Here is a 17988-nt window from a genome sequence, read left to right as displayed (position 1 = left end):
CCTCCCACTTCATAGCTTCAATGTTCAAACTCCCAGCCCTTGTCCTTCTCAAGACCCAGAAATCTGAGCCTCTAGCTTCTCCACCCTTCCTCCCTTGGGGACCCAGAAGTCCAGGCCTCCAGTCCCTTCCAGAACTTATGCAATTGTTTTCTAGCCCCTGAGGTCCATCCTCCCAGCTGTTCCCCACTTGGGGACGGAGAATCCAGATCTGCAGGTGCCTGCCCTTCTGAGTGCAGTTTCTGTCCTGAGGCAGTTGGGTGTGGGACCCTGGTGACCCTTCCTCCTCCCCCCACTGGCTTTCCCCTCTCCCTTCCTCTCTATCAAGCTGGAGTTCCCCACAGGCCAGGCCTGAGTGGGAAGGGCCATCTTAGCGATGACATCTCCATCGGAAAAACCTCCCTCCCAGAAAGTGACTGCTTCCTCTACCTGGACCGTTTTCTTCTCTCTCCGGCAGAACAAGCCTTAACTTCCTGGCTTCCTCCCCTCTTGGTACTCAGGTGTTTGTGTCCTGGGCCCCCTCCTGCTGCCCCAGGACCCAGGAGTCCAGGCCCCAGCCCCTCCTCCCTCAGCTCCCCACCTCTTTTTAAAAAAATAAATTTATTTATCTATCTATCTAACTATCTATTTACTTATTTGGCTGCATTGGGTCCTCGTTGCTGTGTGTGGGCTTTCTCGAGTTGCAGCGAGCAGGGGCTACCCTTCATTGCGGAGCACGGGCTCTAGGCGTGCGGGCTTCAGTAGTTGTGGCTCGCGGGCTCAGTAGTTGTGGTTCGTGGGCTCTAGAGCGCGGGCTCAGTAGTTGTGGCGCACGGGCTTAGTAGCTCCGCGGCATGTGGGATCTTCCCGGACCAGGGCTCGAACCCGTGTCCCCTGCATTGGCAGGCAGGTTCTTTTTTTTTTTTTTTTTTTTTTTTTAAATTTCATTTTATTTATTGATTTCAGGCTTCTCATTGCGGTGGCTTCTCTTGTTGCGGTGCACAGGCTCTAGGCGCATGGACTTCAGCGGCTGTGGCACGCGGGCTTCACTAGTTGTGCGTCGCAGGCTCTAGAGCGCAGGCTCAGTAGCTGTGGCGCACGGGCTTAGTGGCTCTGCGTCATGTGGGATCTTCCCGGACCAGGGCTCGAACCCGTGTCTCCTGCATTGGCAGGCAGATTCTTAACCACTGCGCCACCAGGGATGCCCCCTCTTTTTTTTGTAATTGAAGTAAAATTCACATAACATAAGATTAACCATTTTATTTTATTTTATTATTTTATTTTATTTTATTTTTTGCTGTGCCATGTGGCTTGTGGGATCCTAGTTCCGCAACCAGGGACTGAACCCCAAGCCACTGCAGTGAGAGCACTGAGTCCTAGACACTGGACGGCCAGGGAACTCCCTGACCATTTAAAATCATACCGTTCAGGGGCGTTTAACACATTCACAGTGTTTTGTAACCACCACCTCTATCTAAGTTCCAGAGCCTTTTCATCAGCCCAGAAGGAAGCCTCGTACCTATTAAGCAGACACTCCCAATACTTCCCTCCTCCCCCAGCCCCTGGCCACAACCAAACTGCTTTCTCCATGTATAGATTTTCCTATTCTGGACATTTCATATAAATGGAATCATACAACATGTGCCTTTTCATGTCTGGCTTCTGTGGCTGAGCATGATGTTTTTGAGGTTCATCCACATTGTAGCAGGCAGTGCTTCCTGCCTTTTCATGGCTAAAGAATATTCCACCAATGCCAGCCATCTGGGGACTCAAGGGTCTGAGACCCGCTTTTCTCCTCCTCTGTGCTACAGGATTTCCAGTGCGCCAACAACTAGGACCTTCAGCTCTCAGGTTCCTTGTGAGTTAAAAAAAAAAAAAAAAAGCAGAGAACCAGACAGACAGACACTATGAATATTTCTTGAAGGAGGAGGCCCAGCAATCAATCAAGAATAAGATCTCTGCCTTCAGTGGGTTCCCAGCCCGGAGGGCAGACACGCACGGATCCATAATGGGAAAACAAGATGTTACAATGAAGGTAGCACCGCGCGTGGGGGTCCCCGGAAGAGGAAGTGGATAACTAGCGATGGTGGCCAGCGTGCGTTTGGTTGTGGGGGCCGTTTAGGAAAGTCTGATGAGTCACACTTAGAGGATACATGCAAGCTGCAGCAGGGCCTTCTCAGTAGACTCCAGACGGTTCCTGAAACCAGGCACCTGAGGGCTGAGTGCCTTTGTGTTGTCGACTAAAATAGAAATGCACAACCCGAGAGCTGTGAGGTTCTGTTTTATTTGGGGACATACTGGGGACTGTGGCCCGCGAGGCAGCCTCTCTGAGGAACTGCTCCGATATCAGCACCTATGGGATTTTGGAGAAGGGGTACGTGCCGTCAAGCACACATCTCTGTAGAAAGTTGCTGCTACGCACAACGAACAGATACCTCAGTTAATGACTTTAGTGCTTTTCTAAGTACGAGAAGATGCAAGAAATTGAGTTCATAAGATCTTCTCCTGAAAATATCTAACTCTCTGAAGGCCTGTTCTGCCAGTTTTCCCAGAGCACAGAGGGCCTCATTCCTGATCCCTGCCTTGAACACCCTTCAGGGTGTGTCGAAAGCGAGTAACTCCAGTGGCTAATGACTCAATCCTTGTAGAGCCAAGTGGAGAGCGACATTCCTTAGTAAGCAGTCTTCTGGGTTACAGACTGGGGGGTCCACTAGGAGAAACGAGCCGGGACCCAAAGCTCTCAACGGCCATAAAGGGCTTGGCTCTTATCCTGAGGGTACTGGGGAGCCATGGAATGTTCTTGAGCAGGGAAGACTGAGAGGAGCTGATACTGGTGGTGTGTAGACATGAAAAAGGTATAATGATAGTAAATGTTACCCCATCTTACGTGTCGGGCACTGCCCTATGCGCTCACTAATTCTCATGACAGCCCTAAGGTGTCATTGCCATAATTATGGACCAGATTCTCTAATCCTCATGAAAGTAGAATTCCTGGTTTCGTTTTCCTTCTTTCTTTCTTTTTCTTTTCTTTTTTTGGCCACATGCTTGTGGGGTCTTAGTTCCCCGAGCAGGGATCGAACCCGGGCCCTTGGTAGTGGAAGCTCCGAGTCCTAACCACTGGACCACCAGGGAATTCCCAAATTCCTGGTTTCTTGACTTACTCCTACATGCTCCCCACCCCACCCCAACACACACACACACACACACACACACACACACACACACACACACACAGAGCCCAGCGATCCTGAGGAAAAAGCATCTGGAATAATTCCAAACTTCACACATCTAAGTGATACCCCAGAAGATCCAGAGGTTTCAACTTGGCGAGACTTGAGTTCGAATACCACCTCTGCCATTTAAGAACTGGGTGCCTGTAGAGTGTCCTCCAGCTGCTGTAACAAAGTACTACAAACTTAGTGGCTTAAGACAGCACAAATTTATTAGCTTCTGTTTCTGGCAGTTAGAAGTCCAAAATGGGTCTTATGTGCTGAAATCAAGGTGTGGGCAGGGCTGCGGTCCTTCTGGAGGCTCCATGGGAGAATCCATTTCCTCCTCATCTCTTCTAGCTTCTAGAGGTGCCTGCATCCCTTGGCTCATGGCCTCTACCTCCTTTTGCATGGTGGGAGGAGCTTCTGTCATCAAACCCCCTTCTCTGCTTCTCTGATTCTGATAGTGACCCCTCTTTCATTTGTTAAGAGCTCTGCAATTACGTTGGGCTCACCCAGATAATCCAGGAGAATCTCCCCATCTCAAGACCTTGAATTTAATCTGCAAAGTCCCTTCCACCGTGTAACGTACCGCCAACACATGTCCTGGAGATGAAGATATAGACATCTTGGGCGGGGGTGTTATTCTGTTCCCACAGGACCCTTGGGTGGGTTGGGGGGTGTCTCAGTTTCCTCAATCTGTAAAATGGGGCACACCGTACCATTTGGGAGTCTGACTGCCTGCGTTTGGGTCTCCGCCTCTGCCTCTTGCTGGCGGCGTGACCTGCCCCGAGGGCTTCATCTCCCTGAACCTTTGCTTCCGCATCTGTGAAATGGAGATAAGAATAGCTCGCAAGGGGCTGCTGTGTGTAACTGCGGAGCCAGCCTGCCTAAAGCGCTCAGAGCGTGTCCGACGTGTGTGCGTTTCTTTTTTTTTTTTGGCCGCGCCGTGCGGCTCGTGGGATCTTACTTCCCCAACCAAGGATTGAACCCGGGCCCTCGGCAGTGAGAGCGCGGAGTCCTAATCGCTGGACGGCCAGAAAATTCCCTGACACCTGTGTGTTTCCAAGAGGTAGCTGCTGTTCCTGTTGCCTTTATCTGGGGGTTCATGCTCAGAATCAAGTGAGAACAGAATGCGTGGCCCGCCTTTGATGGGTGCCTGGCGCGTGGCTGGAGCTCAATGCAGGACACTTCCTTAGTTTAGCTGCCGGCGGCAGGAGGGGGGATCAGAGTTCCTGGAATTTTGTTTTGTTTTGTTTGCCACTTAGCAGATATCGACTGAGGACCCACTGTGTGCCAGGCACTGTTCTAGACGCTGGAGATAACAGCCGTGAACAAGCAGAGGAAAGAAAACTGCCCTGGTGGAGTGGAGCTCTAGCAAGTTCTCACCCCTCTCCCCCAACCCCACCACCGCCCTCCTTTCGTTTCTTAGAGACCACCGTCTCATCATCTTCCTCCCGAATCCTTCCTTCCTTCATTCAGTAAACATTTCCCTGAAGTACCTGGGTTCCCAGGCCTGATCTGACCCAGCCCCTGTCCTCGAGGGTGGTCCTTGTGTGCGGGGGATGTGTGCCCTAGTGGACATCACACAGAGCCCTGAAGGAGCCCGGGGGAGGGAGGGCTGGATGCTACCTGCTACTCACCCTGCCAGGGAAAGTGCGCCCCCCACCTTGCCCCAGCTGGGCCTGTGCCTGTCTGATTCCTGCTCCTCTTTCGAAAGGAAGGAAAGATGCCAACTCCCAGGTGGCCCGAGGCAAGACTCCCCCCTGCCCTGCTCTGGGCCTTGGTACCCACCTCCCTGCGTTGGTGCAAAGGCTAGGCTGACTGGTGTCCCTCTGGTGGCTGTTTGATATCCTCAGCACATCTCTGAGAGGACTGGGGGAAGGGGGGCTACTTGCAATTTGGGAATCAGCCTCCTCCCACTGTCCACTCGCAGGCTGGGGGCCTGGAATCTTCTGGATCCTTCCAGAAACAGGCTGCTATCCTGGCTCGGCTGAAGGGGAAGAGGCCGTGGTCTTCCTCTGGGTGAGGTGATATTGCAGTTTCACTTTTAGGAAACTGCTTCTGCTTGGTGGTGGGAATCATTTCCCCAGAAAAGGGAACCCGCCCGGGTAGGGGATGAAGGCCTCTAGGAATCTTCGTTTTCTCAGCTTTAAAAGCAAGGATCACGATGGTGCCTCTGTCATGGGGTTCAGGGGTGAGTCCATGCAAGGACTTAAAACAGTGCCTGGCACAGAGTGAATGCTGCATAAAGGTAGGTATTCCCATTGTGAGGTCCTACAGGTTGTGTTCAGAACTTCTGCAGCATGGGGCTTCCCTGGTATGGTGCAGTGGTTAAGAATCCACCTGCCAATGCAGGGGACACGGGTTTGATCCCTGGTGTGGGAAGATCCCACATGCCACAGAGCAACTAAGCCCGTCCGCCACAACTACTGAGCCCGCGAGCCACAACTACTGAAGCCCGCGCATGTAGAGCCCGTGCTCGACAACAAGAGAAGCCCACGCACACAACGAAGCGTAGCCCCCACTCGCCGCAACTCGAGGAAAGCCTGTGTGCAGCAGCGAAGACCCAACGCAGCCAAAAAACCCCCTCCCTGTAACCACCACGCCACTCTTTGTTTCTGTGAGTTCGACTGTTTTTTGGATTCTATGTATAGATGAGGTCGTGCAGTATTTGTCTTTCTGTGTCTATCTTTTCTCACTTAGCATATTGTCCTCCAGGTTGATCCATGTTGTTGCAAACGACAGGATTTCCCCCTTCCTCATAGCTGAAACATATTGCAGTGTATGGACACACATCTTCTTTACTCATTCACCTGTCCACGTACACTTAGGTTGCTGCCATGTCTTGGTTATCGTGAATCATGCTGCAATAAACTGGGGAGTGCAGATATCTCTCTGTGATAGAAATTTCATTTTGATATATGCCCAGAAGTGGGCTTGCTGGATCACATGATAATTCTATTTGTTTTATATATATATATATATATATTTGTTTGTTTGTTTGTTTTGTTTTGTTTTGTTTTGTTTTTTTGGCTGCATTGGGTCTTCATTGCTGCATGCAGGCTTTCTCTAGTTCTGGCGAGCGGGGGTTACTCTTCGCTGTAGTGCGCGGGCTTCTTATTGCCGTGGCAGAGCATGGGCTGTAGAGCGCAGGCTCGGTAGTTGTGGCGCGCGGGCTGAGTTGCTCCGCGGCGTGTGGGATCTTCCCGGACCAGGGCTCGAACCCGTGTCCCCCGCGTTGGCAGGTGGATTCTTAACCACTGCGCCACCAGGGAAGTCCCTATTTCTAAATTTTTGAGGAAACTCCAAATTTTTTTCTCACAGTGGCTGCACCAATTTACATTTCCAGCAACAGTGTACACGTGTTCCCTTTTCTCCATATCCTCCTCCCAATCATTTAATTTACACACACATAAAAGTAGATAGCCCTTTCCCCTCAAAATATGATCATCCCGAATTTGCTGTTTTATAGCACGCTTTCCCCCTTAATAAGTCACGTGCCACCTTGAGAGTTACCAAGCCCACGATATCCCTCCAGCAAGTGAATGACTGGTCTGAGGAAGCCACCTGCAACACAGGTGTCTTCTAAGGCAAGCTTCTCATACGTTCTGGAACATCCCAATCACCAGTCTGGGTGATTCTGATTTAGGAGGTCAGGGGTGGGGTCTGAGATTCTGCATTTCTACCAAGCACCTATGGAATCCTGCTTGCTGCTGCTGATACATGGCTACACTTTGGGTAGCAACATCCTGAAATGATTAATTATTAAATATTCGACCAGCCTCTCTCAAGAGGCTAAACCTTGGAATCTATATTTTCTCTAGGTGATTCTTTTTTTTTTTTTTTTTTTGCTGTACGCGGGCCTCTCACCGTTGTGGCCTCTCCCGTTGCAGAGCACAGGCTCCGGACGCGCAGGCTCAGCGGCCATGGCTCACGGGCCCAGCCGCTCCGCGCCATGTGAGATCTTCCCGGACCGGGGCACGAACCCGTGTCCCCTGCATCGGCAGGCGGATTCTCAACCACTGCGCCACCAGGGAAGCCCGTCTCTAGGTGATTCTTCATTATTTTCTCTCTTTTTGTTTTTTGGTGGAGTTTCTTTTTTTGGGGGGGGTGGTAGAATATACATAATGTCAAATTTGCCATTTTAACCATTTTACTTATTTATTTTGGGCCTCACCTCGGGGCATGCGGAACTTCCCCACCAGGGATTGAACCTGTGCCCCTGCAGTGGAAGGTGGAGTCTCAACCACTGGACCACCAGAGAAGCCCCACTTTAACCATTTTAAAGTGTACAATTCAACGGCATTATGCACATGTACGATGCTTTGCAACTATCACGGCTGTCTAGTTCCAGAACTTCATCCAAAAAGGAAACCCCATGCCCAATATCAGTCACTCCCCATTCTCCCCAGCCCATGGCAGTCACGGATCTGCTTCCTCCCGCCCCCCACCGCTGTGAGGCATGCGTGATCTTATTTTCCCGACCAGGGATGGAACCCATGCCCCCTGCAGTGGAAGCACTGGAGCCCTAACTCCTGGACTGCCAGGGAATTCCCCGGATCTGCTTTCTGTCTCTCCAGATTCACCTATTCTGGATATTTCATAGAGATGGAATCACTTCATATGTGACTTTTTGTGTCTGGCTCCTTTAACCCAGTATGATGTTTTTAAGGTTCATCTGTGTTGTAGCATGTGTCAGAGATTTATTCATTTTTCCGCGGTGCCTCTTATGTCATCTGTGGGTCGAGAACCAGCTGGATCCTGTCCGGGCAGTGCAGCAGCAGGGGTTGAGAGTACAAACTCTATAATCCGGTGGCCAGTTACCCCTCCTTGGAAAGCCTCACTGTGCTCGTCTGTAAAATGGGAATAATAACAGCCCCTCGCCCACAGGACTATTTGCAAAGTGATTGTGCTAAGATCTCAGTAACTGTTAGGAACGATTGTCCTTCCGTCTTGCGAATATGCTGTAATAGGTCCAACCCATCGCCTACAGCTGGACATTACGGCTCTTCCTATTTTTCTGCTTTTTCAACAAATGCTGAGACAAACATCTTTAAATATTTTAACACTTGTCCAGTTATTTCTTTAGCATAAAATCCTGGAAGTGGCATTGGCGGGTTAAAATGTTATTTGTATTATGAAATATTTCTGACACGTAGAAAGAGAACAGACAGTGAATACAATGAACTCAGGGCTTCCACCTCCGGGCTTAAAAAACAAAAAAATTACCGATAACAACATTGTCCTGAATAGCTTTCCCGGTTGCATTCCTTCCGCTCTGCCCCCAGGGGTCGCCACTGGGACTCTCCCGCCCCTTATCATACGCATGCAAGTTTGTGTATAATTTCATGTGTCCACACACGACCCCCGTTTTATGTGTTTTAAAACTGCGTGCATTCGACTACGTAAACTTCTGCAACTAGCAGCATGCTCTAGGGTTGTCCAGGTTGATATGCAGAGTGCTGGTTCATCCACTTTCACTGTAGTATGGTGTTCCCCTGTGTCAATATGCCATGATCCATTTAATTCATGCCTCATGTGATGGACATTTAAGCCGCTTCCAGTTTTTCACCCTTACGAACACCATTGTCACAAGCATTCTTGTGCTTATTTTTTTGTTCACATTTTTGAGAGTTTCTCTAGGGTGTACACCCGCTGGTGGAAGGGTCTTTTAAGGTGTCTTTTAAGGTGTCTGAATCTTTTAAGATTCAGACCTGCTGATAGGACTTTCCCGAAGAGCTGAGTTTTTTTTGCTGCTGTTGTTTTTTAAAATTAATTTTTATTGGAGTTTAGTTGATTTACAGTGTTGTTTCAGTTCAGCTTAGCTTTTTATAGGGTCCTCTCTGCTTGCTGGCTCCGCTTCTCCGGGTGAGGCTGCGTCTCTTCTCCGGAGCTGTAGCCATCCTTATGGGGGTGGGGGTACCTGAGCTGGCGGTGTCTCCGAGCTGGAGATAGTCCCAGCTGGGGAAAGAACAGTAAGAACAGGGTGGGAACCTGGAAGCACGAGTGAAGGACACCTAGGAGGGTGTTAAGGAGGACTCCTCAAAGAGGGGCCAGTGTGGTCCTTGTTTTATAGATGCGAGCCTGAGGCCCAGAGAGGGCAAGCCACTTCTCCAAAGTCACAGAGTGACGGATTGCAGAAATCAGCTTCATACATTCATTCCTTCAGCACAAATTAATGAAGACCCTATTCCGTGCCGCACATTGTTTCAAGAGCACAGGATATACAGCCGTCAACAAAACAAAGACCGCCTGCTCCAAGTGTGGGGCTTATTATTCTGTGCGTAATTATGATGAATTGCTAATTATGTTTGCCTCTAGGATTGGAGCAGAGGGGTGATCCCAACTGTGGGCGTGGGGGGGGGGTCCGTGGGAGCTCCCCATGAGTCAGGGCTTTCTTCAAAGCCCCCACCTATCAATCTCCTTCTTTCTGACCCTTTCATCCACGGAGTGTTATTGTGGGTACTCAAAATTAAACAGGCTATTTAGGGGGAAAGAAGGTGGTCTAGGAGTGAGGAAGAGAGCAGAAAGCCCTTTGTACCGGGCAGGGCTGTCAATAAAGTTTTGTCGCCTTGGCAACCGCTGGCCCAGACAAGCGGGGGGAAGGTGGTGCGCACGCATTCACCCCCCCCTTCCCGTCCACCCCTGCTTTCTCCCTCTGGTGGTCGAAGGTTTCGCTACAGAAAAAGAACAGGGAGGTCGCGACTCTATGGTGAAAGGCGGAGACCTTAGCCAGTGGAAGCATGAGTCGCTCCAAGGCCAACCAATCACATGCGGGTTCTGGAGCAGGCGGTACCCTCCCTCTTTCCACTTGGACCCAAATAACCCGACCCAAACCCGCGTTTCGCCCGGAGCGACGGCGCTTTCGGCCAATGAGGGCGTCGACTATGGGCCGTGGGCGGGGATGCGTCTCCATGGCAGCGCCGGAAAGACAGAGGCGGCAGCCACTGGGTGCAGTCGGCGGCTCTCGACTGCAGCGAGGGCGAGGCGGGGTTTTTTAGGGGGGCTGACCGTTGGGCGGGCGGGGTGGGGTAAATCGGAGCCCGGCCAATGGGAGCGGCGCAAGCTTCAGAGCGACTGAAGAGTGGCGGCGGCCTTGGCCAATGGAAGGCCGTGACGGCCGTTGCGAGGCGGACCCGGCTGTGCAGACGGGAGGCGCGGCGACCGTCTGACGAGAGCTGGAGAAGGCTGTGGGAGGTGGTGGCAGCCGCAGCGCGGGCGCCTGAGGAGGAGGAGGAGGAGGAGGAGGAGAAGCGGGTGAGGGGCGGCGCGGGGCCCGATTTCTGAGCCCCCTCTCGGCCCCCGACCCGCGCCGCCTTGGCTCCCGGTCGTCCCCAGCCCCGACTGTCCCCCGCCCCGCCCGGCCCCTCCTCGTGTCCAGGCGCCCACGTCTCCTGGCCCTTCGGCGAGCCTCAGGCTGCTTTCGGCGCCCAGCCCCTTTCCTGTGCTTCCTTACCCAGGCCCCGCTCTCGCGCTCCAGGCCCTTCCTTGGACCCTCAGCTCGCCCTCTGACTCTACACTCCCCTCCCTGGACCTCAGGCCCTTCTCCTGCACTCTCCCTGCCTCCCCAGGCCCCTGTCCGCCTCCCCCAGTTTCCCTCTGGACCTCAGGCCTTTCCCCTGGATCCTCACTGCCTACCCAGGTCCTTCCCTGGAGCCCAGGCTCTCTTCTCGCGGCTCTTCTATGCTCCTCCCTGGATCCCTAGGACTTTCCCCTGTCCCTGTTTGCTTCTCCAAGCCCCGTTCTAGAACCCCTGCGCCCCCCTATACCATCTCAGGACCCTCTCTCCACCTCCAGGTCCTTCTCTACTTTCGTTGGAACCCTGGTCTCCCTGCTAGCTTTCCTGGTATCCTCCCTGGATCCCCAAGCCTTCCCGCAGCCCTCGGTCTCCCCCGCAGGCACCCGCGCCCCTTGTCCCTGCCCCAGCTCCCTGCCTGTGGTGTCCGTATTACCCACTTGCCCCTCTGCAGCTTCCGTTCTGTCCCAGCGCCTTCCCGCAGCGCCCCCTCTTTATTTATCCCCAGCCTGCGTGCCTTCTCGACCCCCTTTCCCAGCTGCTCTAGCTCCTGATCTCTTGCCAACTCCCCTTTCCTCGCTGTCCCCCATCTGCTCTCCCTGAAGCGCCGTGCTGTCGGTGCCCACCGGGCCCTCTGCAGTCGGGGTTAGGAGGCTTGTTTTGTTTCGTTTTACTAATCCCCGTCTTTCTCCTCTTTTTTTATGGGCCTCTTATGCCTCTCCACACCGTTCCTTTTCTCTCCCCCCCTCCCCCCGCTTTGTCCTCTGTGCCCCTCCCTCCCCCGGAATCCTTGGAGAGAGAGCAGGTGCTGGGATCCTTCGTCTGCCCTCCCTCCCCTCACCCGCCCCCGACTTGGGCTGCCTGGGGTTTCACCCGGAGCCTTCTGAGGACTCCCAAGGGCTGCCGGGGATGGGGGTGGAGGCCGAGGCCCGGCGAGAGTAGGGGTGGGCAGATGAACAAGCAGTTCTGCTGGGGCAGGAAGCCTTGGCTTTTTCCTTGGTGAGGGCCGGAGGTGGAGCTTCTGGGTCCCCCCGACTTCCACCTCCTGCAGGACTGAGCCGTTCGGGTTATCCCAGACTGCCAATTAATCGGCCTTCCGTGGGCCAGTTGGCACGTTCGCGTGTGTGTGTGTATGGGGGTCCTGGGGAATCTGCGTGTGCGCACGGGGTCTGCGAGTGTGTGTGCACGTGGCGGGGCTGTCAGAGGTGGTTGGGGGAGATGCAGCTACTAACGATGGTGGCTGGCATTTCTTTGGGGATCTCCCCATTGTCAGAAGCACTTGTTGCATTTCACCTTCAGCGAGAGCCCTGTGAAGTCAGTATTGCTCTTCCTCCTGCTTTATAGAGGAGGAGACCGAAGGGCTGGCCCAAGTCTCACACCGCCGATAAGTGACACAGAGCAGGCACGCTCCCGGGGCGCCGCCCCTGCCCCTGCCCCTTGCCCTGAGCTCTCCGCTCTCCGCAGGAGGCAGCATGGTGCCTGGGGCACCATGGGCCCCGACAGAGTGACAGCCAGGGAACTGTGTGAGAATGACGACCTCGCCACCAGCCTCGTCCTGGACCCCTACCTCGGCTTCCGCACCCATAAGATGAACGTCAGGTGAGGCGACCCGGGGGAGGGCGAGCGAGGGCTCGGGACCCCTTCCCTTCCGCTGCCGCCCCTCAGCCCCGTCCTCCTCTCAGCTCCGAGTGGGGGTGGGGGTGGGGCCTGGGAAGGCCCAGAGGGAATAGGCCAAGGCCCTGGGACCCAGGCGTGCCCTCTCCCCCAGCCCCGTGCCCCCCCTGCGGCGACGGCACCACCTGCGCTCAGCGCTGGAGGCCTTCCTGAGGCAGCGGGACCTGGAGGCTGCGTACCGGGCCCTGACGCTGGGAGGCTGCATGGCCCACTACTTCCAGAGCCGGGGCCCGCGGCAGGAGGCTGCCCTCAAGACCCACGTGAGGGAGCCCTTCCCTTCCCTGCCCTCGGCCCTCGTGTTCTGCCCGCCTCCTCGGCCTGTCCCGGGTCCTCCGCCCCGCCGGGCAGAGCCTCAGCGCAGCTCCCCGGGACTCCGACTTCCTAGCCATTGGGGCCATCTGAGGCGAGGCTCAGAGAATCCTAGGAAAGGAGAACTGGGGGGCCCTCTGAGGTGGAGTCTGACTTCTTCACGCGACAGCTGAGGCGACTGAGGCCCCGAGAGGGGCAGCGAGCTCCCGGAGACCACACAGCGAGTCAGTGGCAGAGCAGGACTAGAACCCAGGAGAGAGGGCCGAGCACGCCCCCGCCCCACCGCCTCACCCTGCCCGCCCCTCGCCTCCCCCAGATCTATCGCTACCTCCGAGCCTTCCTGCCCGAAAGCGGCTTCACCATCTTGCCCTGTACCCGTTATTCCATGGAGACAAATGGAGCCAAGATTGTGTCTACCCGCGCTTGGTAAGAGGGCAGAACACGCCTCCCAGGGCCCCAGGCCTGACAGGAGGCATCCCTCCCCGGGGGCTGCTGGGAGAGGAAACCCCCTCCCTTCTGGAGGAGACCGGACCCTCGGGACAGGCCACGAAGATGCCTGTGTTGAGAGAAAGGAGGCCGGGTCTGCTCCCCCAAGCCCCTCCTGGCCCACCAGGGCCCCGCTGGGAGAGGAGATCCCCGCGAGACCCAGGCTTTCTGGGGCTGCCAGGAAAGGACTGATCTTGCGCCCAGGGCTGTGCTGTCCTTTTCTTCACCCCCACTGGAGCGCCTGCCGCGTGGCAGTCGCTGCTGGGTGCGGGGCAGGACGGCGAACAAGACGACCCTGCCCACTGCTCACATTCTAGCGGGCAGGCAGGTGGGGGCTGGGCGAGCGCACGGCGCTGACCACAGCTGCTCAGGGAGTCCGGAGCCTGCCCGGGAATGTTGAGAGTGTTCTGGGAGCCAGGCCTAGGCTGAGGCCCGCAGGAAGAGCCGAAGGGTCTAGTGAGGAGTGCGGGGGCGCCTGTGGGGCCTTCCGGGCAGGCCTGGACTGCGGGAGGCCGAGGCAGTGGGCACTGGAGGCTGGAGGCACCGAGAGCCGGAGAGGGTGCGGGTCAGGCTTTCAGGAGGTGGAGGGTGCCGCGCCTGCCGCAGGTGTAGAGGCGACGCGACGGGGGGTGAATTCCAGAGAGGTTTGGGAGCCGGATCGCGGTAGCCGGGGCGTCCCACGGATTCTTCCTGCCCGCCGGAGGCCTGGGATGAAGGGCCCCTGTCCCCAGCACTGGAGGTCGGGGAGGTGCTCTCAGACCCACCACCTGGCTTCTGGGCAGGAAAAAGAACGAGAAGTTGGAGCTGCTGGTGGGCTGCATCGCGGAGCTGCGAGAGGCCGACGAGGGGCTGCTGAGGGCCGGGGAGAACGACTTCAGTATCATGTACTCCACCCGCAAGCGCAGCGCTCAGCTGTGGCTCGGCCCGGCCGCCTTCATCAACCACGGTGGGGACAGGGGCGGGGCGGGGGGGCGGAGGGGGCAGTGGGGGCGGGGGCGGGGGCGTGTGAGGAGCCAGCGGGGGAGGCGTTGAGCCCCGGCTCTCTGGCTCGCTGACCCAGTTCTCTTCTCTCCCCGCGACCCCCCATCTGGCTCCAGACTGCAAACCCAACTGCAAGGTGAGACCTGGGGACCCCCCTTCCCAGGAATGGGCACGAGGGAGGGGCTTTCTGGTCGGCGAATAGCCAGAAACTGTCCCGGGTCTCCCCGTCTGACAAAGCAGTTTTCCCCTCCTGGCTGGGCAGCACGGGCGCTTGTGCCTGCGATTGTCAGAGGAGGCAGGAAGGGGCTCTGGTTAAAGTCACACTGGGGCCCAGGCTGCCCCCTGCTGGCCGCGTTCTCCCTTCTCTGAACCTGGGCTGCGGGCTGGGCCGGTTGGGGGGAGTGTGGTGACGGGGGGACACACGGTGCCCCTGCCCGTGCCGTGGGCCCCGGGCTTCCCAGGGAGACACCCAGGGCAGCTGTGATAGCAGGAGGCTGGGGAGGGCCTCCTGGGATGGGGTCAGAGCAAGCCCTGGAGGACAAGGACTCTTCCTGATCGGAGGTGCTGCGTGTGGAGCACGGAGCTCGTGAGAGAGAGGAGTTGCGCGGAGGTGGCCCCTGTAAGGCCTTGGGCGTGCGCCCTGCCAAGTGTGGGGCCCACCTGCCCGCCCTTGGGACCCCAGGGCTGTGAGGGGGTTTGAGTCCCGGCTCTGCCGCCCCGGCCCTGGTTTCTCTTCTCGGATGGGAAACGCGGAGAACTTGCCTCCCGGGACAGTGATGAAGGCTGGGTGTGTGTCAGCGTCCTGTGACTCTGCACACCGTTCCATGGGTTTGGGGGCGCAGACGCTGGGTAGGATGGAGAGTGAAGCAAAGCTCGGTGAGGCGGGGGTCAGCCACCACGTGGTGTGGAACCGCAGGCTGCGTGGAAGTGACGCCGGAGCCAGGCGTTGAAGGAGGAGTAGGAGGTTCCTAGGTGTTGAGGGCAAAAGGGGCCGCTTTCGGGCATCCCAGAGGGGAGGCGCCACACTGGAGGGCGAGGAGGCACAGTAGCTCCCGCCTCGTGCGTCAGCGCGAGCTGGGTCTGCCCCGTGGAGGCTCCCACGGGGTGAGTGAAGGGGGCTTCGTTCTCAGAGGCCCTGGTGCCGCTGCTCTGGGAGCTTCGGGGGCGCGGCTGGAGGCAGTGCGTGGGCTGAGGCCGGCGCGTAGCCTGGGGCAGAGCTGCGCAGGAGGTGGTGGGCCGCGGGGGTCTCGGGGAGGGAGGGAAAGAGGACGCCCGACCCTGCCCGCTCAGGAGGTGCCGGCCGGTTGTCCTGGCGTCGGGCGGGCGCGCGGGCGGCCAGGGCCGCTCCCAGGTGTGTGTCAGGAGCAGGCAGGCGAGGGGCTGGCGATCCTGGACTGGGGCTGCGGGCTGGACCCAGGCCTCGGGAAGGGCGGGCGGCAGAGCCAGGCAGAGGCTCGCGTCTTGGCCACTGAGGTGCAGGCTGGCGGGGTGTGTCAGAGGAGCCCGAGAAGGAGCGCTGGAGGGAGCGGTTCTCGTGAGCGCTGCCAGGGCCTGGTTAGGTCATGCCCTGCAGGGAGGGTGGGAGCCAGCAAAATGGGGGAGGGTCAGGGAGTGCATGCTGAGGGCAGGCCCTGGGCAGGGCTCTTCCCCGGGCTCTCGGCCGCTGCCCGTCCCGGGGGGACCCTTGAGGCCGGGGTGCCAGGCCAGGGCGGGTGGAGCCAGGCCACCCCCAGGACAGGGCGCTGAGCCTCCTGGCCCCCAGTTCGTACCTGCAGATGGAAACGCAGCCTGCGTGAAGGTGCTGCGGGACATCGAGCCGGGGGACGAGGTGACCTGCTTCTATGGCGAAGGCTTCTTCGGTGAAAAGAATGAGCACTGTGAATGCTACACCTGCGAGAGGTGGGGCCGGCCTGCGGGAAGGGACGCGCTCCCTGGGATCCTGGGACTCCGAAGTGCATCCTCAGGGCCCGCTCCTCCCCCCTCCTCATTCCCCCCCCATCCTCAGGAGAGGTGAAGGAGCTTTCCGACTGCAGCCCAAGGAGCTCCTGCCGCCCCGGCCCGTGGACAAGTATGAGCTCCGGGAGACGAAGCGGCGGCTGCAGCAGGGCCTGGATGGCCCCCGGGCCTGTGCCCACCCAGCCCCGCTGCGCCGGGACCCGTTCTGCGGTGAGCGTGGGGCGGGGCCCCTGTCCTGCTGGCCTGTCTTCGTCAGCTGCTCCCCCATCCCCAGCTCCCTCTCTGCCCTCCTGCCATCTCGTCCTTCCCGGTACTCCCACTGGGTCCCCCAGACAGGGCCTCCCTCCTGAGCATCCCTCTCTTCGTCTGCCCCCTCTGAAGTGCACTGGGGGGCGGCGGCTGGCCGGAGCAGGAGCCGTTCCCCTCTGAAGAGGCCCTTCTTACACACAGCTGCCCTTTTCTCTCCCCGCTCCCCTTCCCTCGGGCCTCCACAGCTGCCTGCCAGCCCCTGCGCCCCCCGCCCTGCGGCGCCCGCCCCGATGCCTCGCCCCTCTGGCTCCAGTGGCTGCCTCAGCCCCAGCTCCGGGTGCGTCCCCGGAGGCGCCGACGCCCCCCGCCCCGGCGGGCCCCGGCGCCCCCCGCTCTCCGTGCTGCCCGCGTCTCCCTGCACCGATGGGGAGGCTGTGGCCCCCACTGCTGCCTGCAGGCGGAGGCCCTGGTGGCCCTGGGGCCGGCCGCCCGTGCCCGCTGGGCCCCCCAGCAGGACTGGCACTGGGCCCGGCGCTACGGGCTGCCTTACGTGGTACGTGTGGACCTGAGCCGTGTGGCCCCGGCCCCGCCTGCCGCTGCCACCCCCGCCCCTGCCGGGACCCCAGGCCCCGTCCCCATCCCCAAGCAGGCCCTTGCCTTTGCCCCCTTCTCCCCACCCAAGCGCCTGCGGCTGGTGGTCAGCCATGGCTCCATTGACCTGGATGTCAACGGTGATGGGCCGTGACGGGCTGGATAGGGAGGCCCAGGCTGGGAGAAGACGACGTCCCTCCTGGTCCCCTCCGCCCTGAGTTCTCAGTAACCAACCTCCAGAAGGAGCTCTTGGACCTCTGGGAGGGCGTTGACTTTCAACCCCAGCACAGCTCTGACCCTGGGGGCGGGTTGGTTTGGACACCCCTGGGGATCTGACCCCTGACCCTTCGCGACTGCTGACCCCTGAGCCACCCCCATCCTAGCAGGGAGCCCTGGCCATTGCCGCCCTCCCACCCCAGCCCCAGCCTCAGGGCTGAAGGAGCTGTTCCCTCCCCACCCGCCTTCTCCTGCCCAGGGAGCAAAGCCATAAGGGGTGGGGGCCGCCCCGTGGCTTCTCCAAAGAAGCCCAGGCCTCGGGAGGAGGTGGAACTGACACGGGCTGACGCTGCCTGGACACTGACCTACAGGGGGAGTCCGTGTGCTCTCGGCTCTGTCTGAGGTGGGGGGGCGACGAGGGGGCGGCCAGGGGCGCGTCCCCACCACCCCCGTGGGTCTCAGGGAGGCTGGTGCGACCTCATCTTTCTCATGGTGCTATCCCTGGTGCTACTGGGCTGTGGGGGCTCCCTCCCCTCCCCCACGCCAGAATGGGGTATGTTGGGGGATTGGAAGCACTTGAACTTTCTATTTTATTTTATTAAAACCTTGTCATAAGCAGTGCCCTGGGAAGCATTTCATCTTGATTTACATTTTGAAGTGATGTCCCGTGGGAGGATGAGACCCTCCGCCTTGCTGGGGAGACCAGACCGGGAGGAAGCAGCCCAGACTTTGGGCCCTGAAAGCTTTGGGAGGGTAGAAGGGCCGTGGGCTCTGAGGATGGCCGAGTACAGAGGTGCAAACGGCGCTCATAAAGAATGCTTT

The 17988-nt window shown here is 58.0% G+C and overlaps 1 protein-coding gene across 2 annotated transcripts; it reads left to right on the top strand.

Annotated features, from left to right (window-relative positions):
• The first annotated feature begins 10338 nt into the window (after window positions 1-10338).
• On the top strand, window positions 10339-17787 carry KMT5C (lysine methyltransferase 5C). 2 transcript variants are annotated; one of them, XM_059044165.2, is made up of 9 exons: window positions 10339-10445; window positions 12169-12303; window positions 12473-12638; window positions 13004-13113; window positions 13956-14119; window positions 14271-14290; window positions 15917-16053; window positions 16160-16320; window positions 16605-17787. In XM_059044165.2, exons 2-9 carry the CDS (start codon window positions 12194-12196, stop codon window positions 17102-17104), a joined length of 1368 nt encoding a protein of 455 aa, XP_058900148.1. In that variant the 5' UTR covers window positions 10339-10445; window positions 12169-12193; the 3' UTR covers window positions 17105-17787. The 2 variants fall into 2 exon arrangements, with proteins under 2 accessions (XP_058900148.1, XP_066875028.1); XM_067018927.1 differs by having other exon boundaries at window positions 16561-17021.
• Window positions 17788-17988: the final 201 nt, after the last annotated feature.

Source organism: Kogia breviceps, chromosome 18 (genome assembly GCF_026419965.1).
Source record: "Kogia breviceps isolate mKogBre1 chromosome 18, mKogBre1 haplotype 1, whole genome shotgun sequence".
NCBI classification, from domain to species: Eukaryota; Metazoa; Chordata; class Mammalia; order Artiodactyla; family Physeteridae; genus Kogia; species Kogia breviceps.
This window is presented reverse-complemented; position numbering and strand designations above follow the sequence as displayed.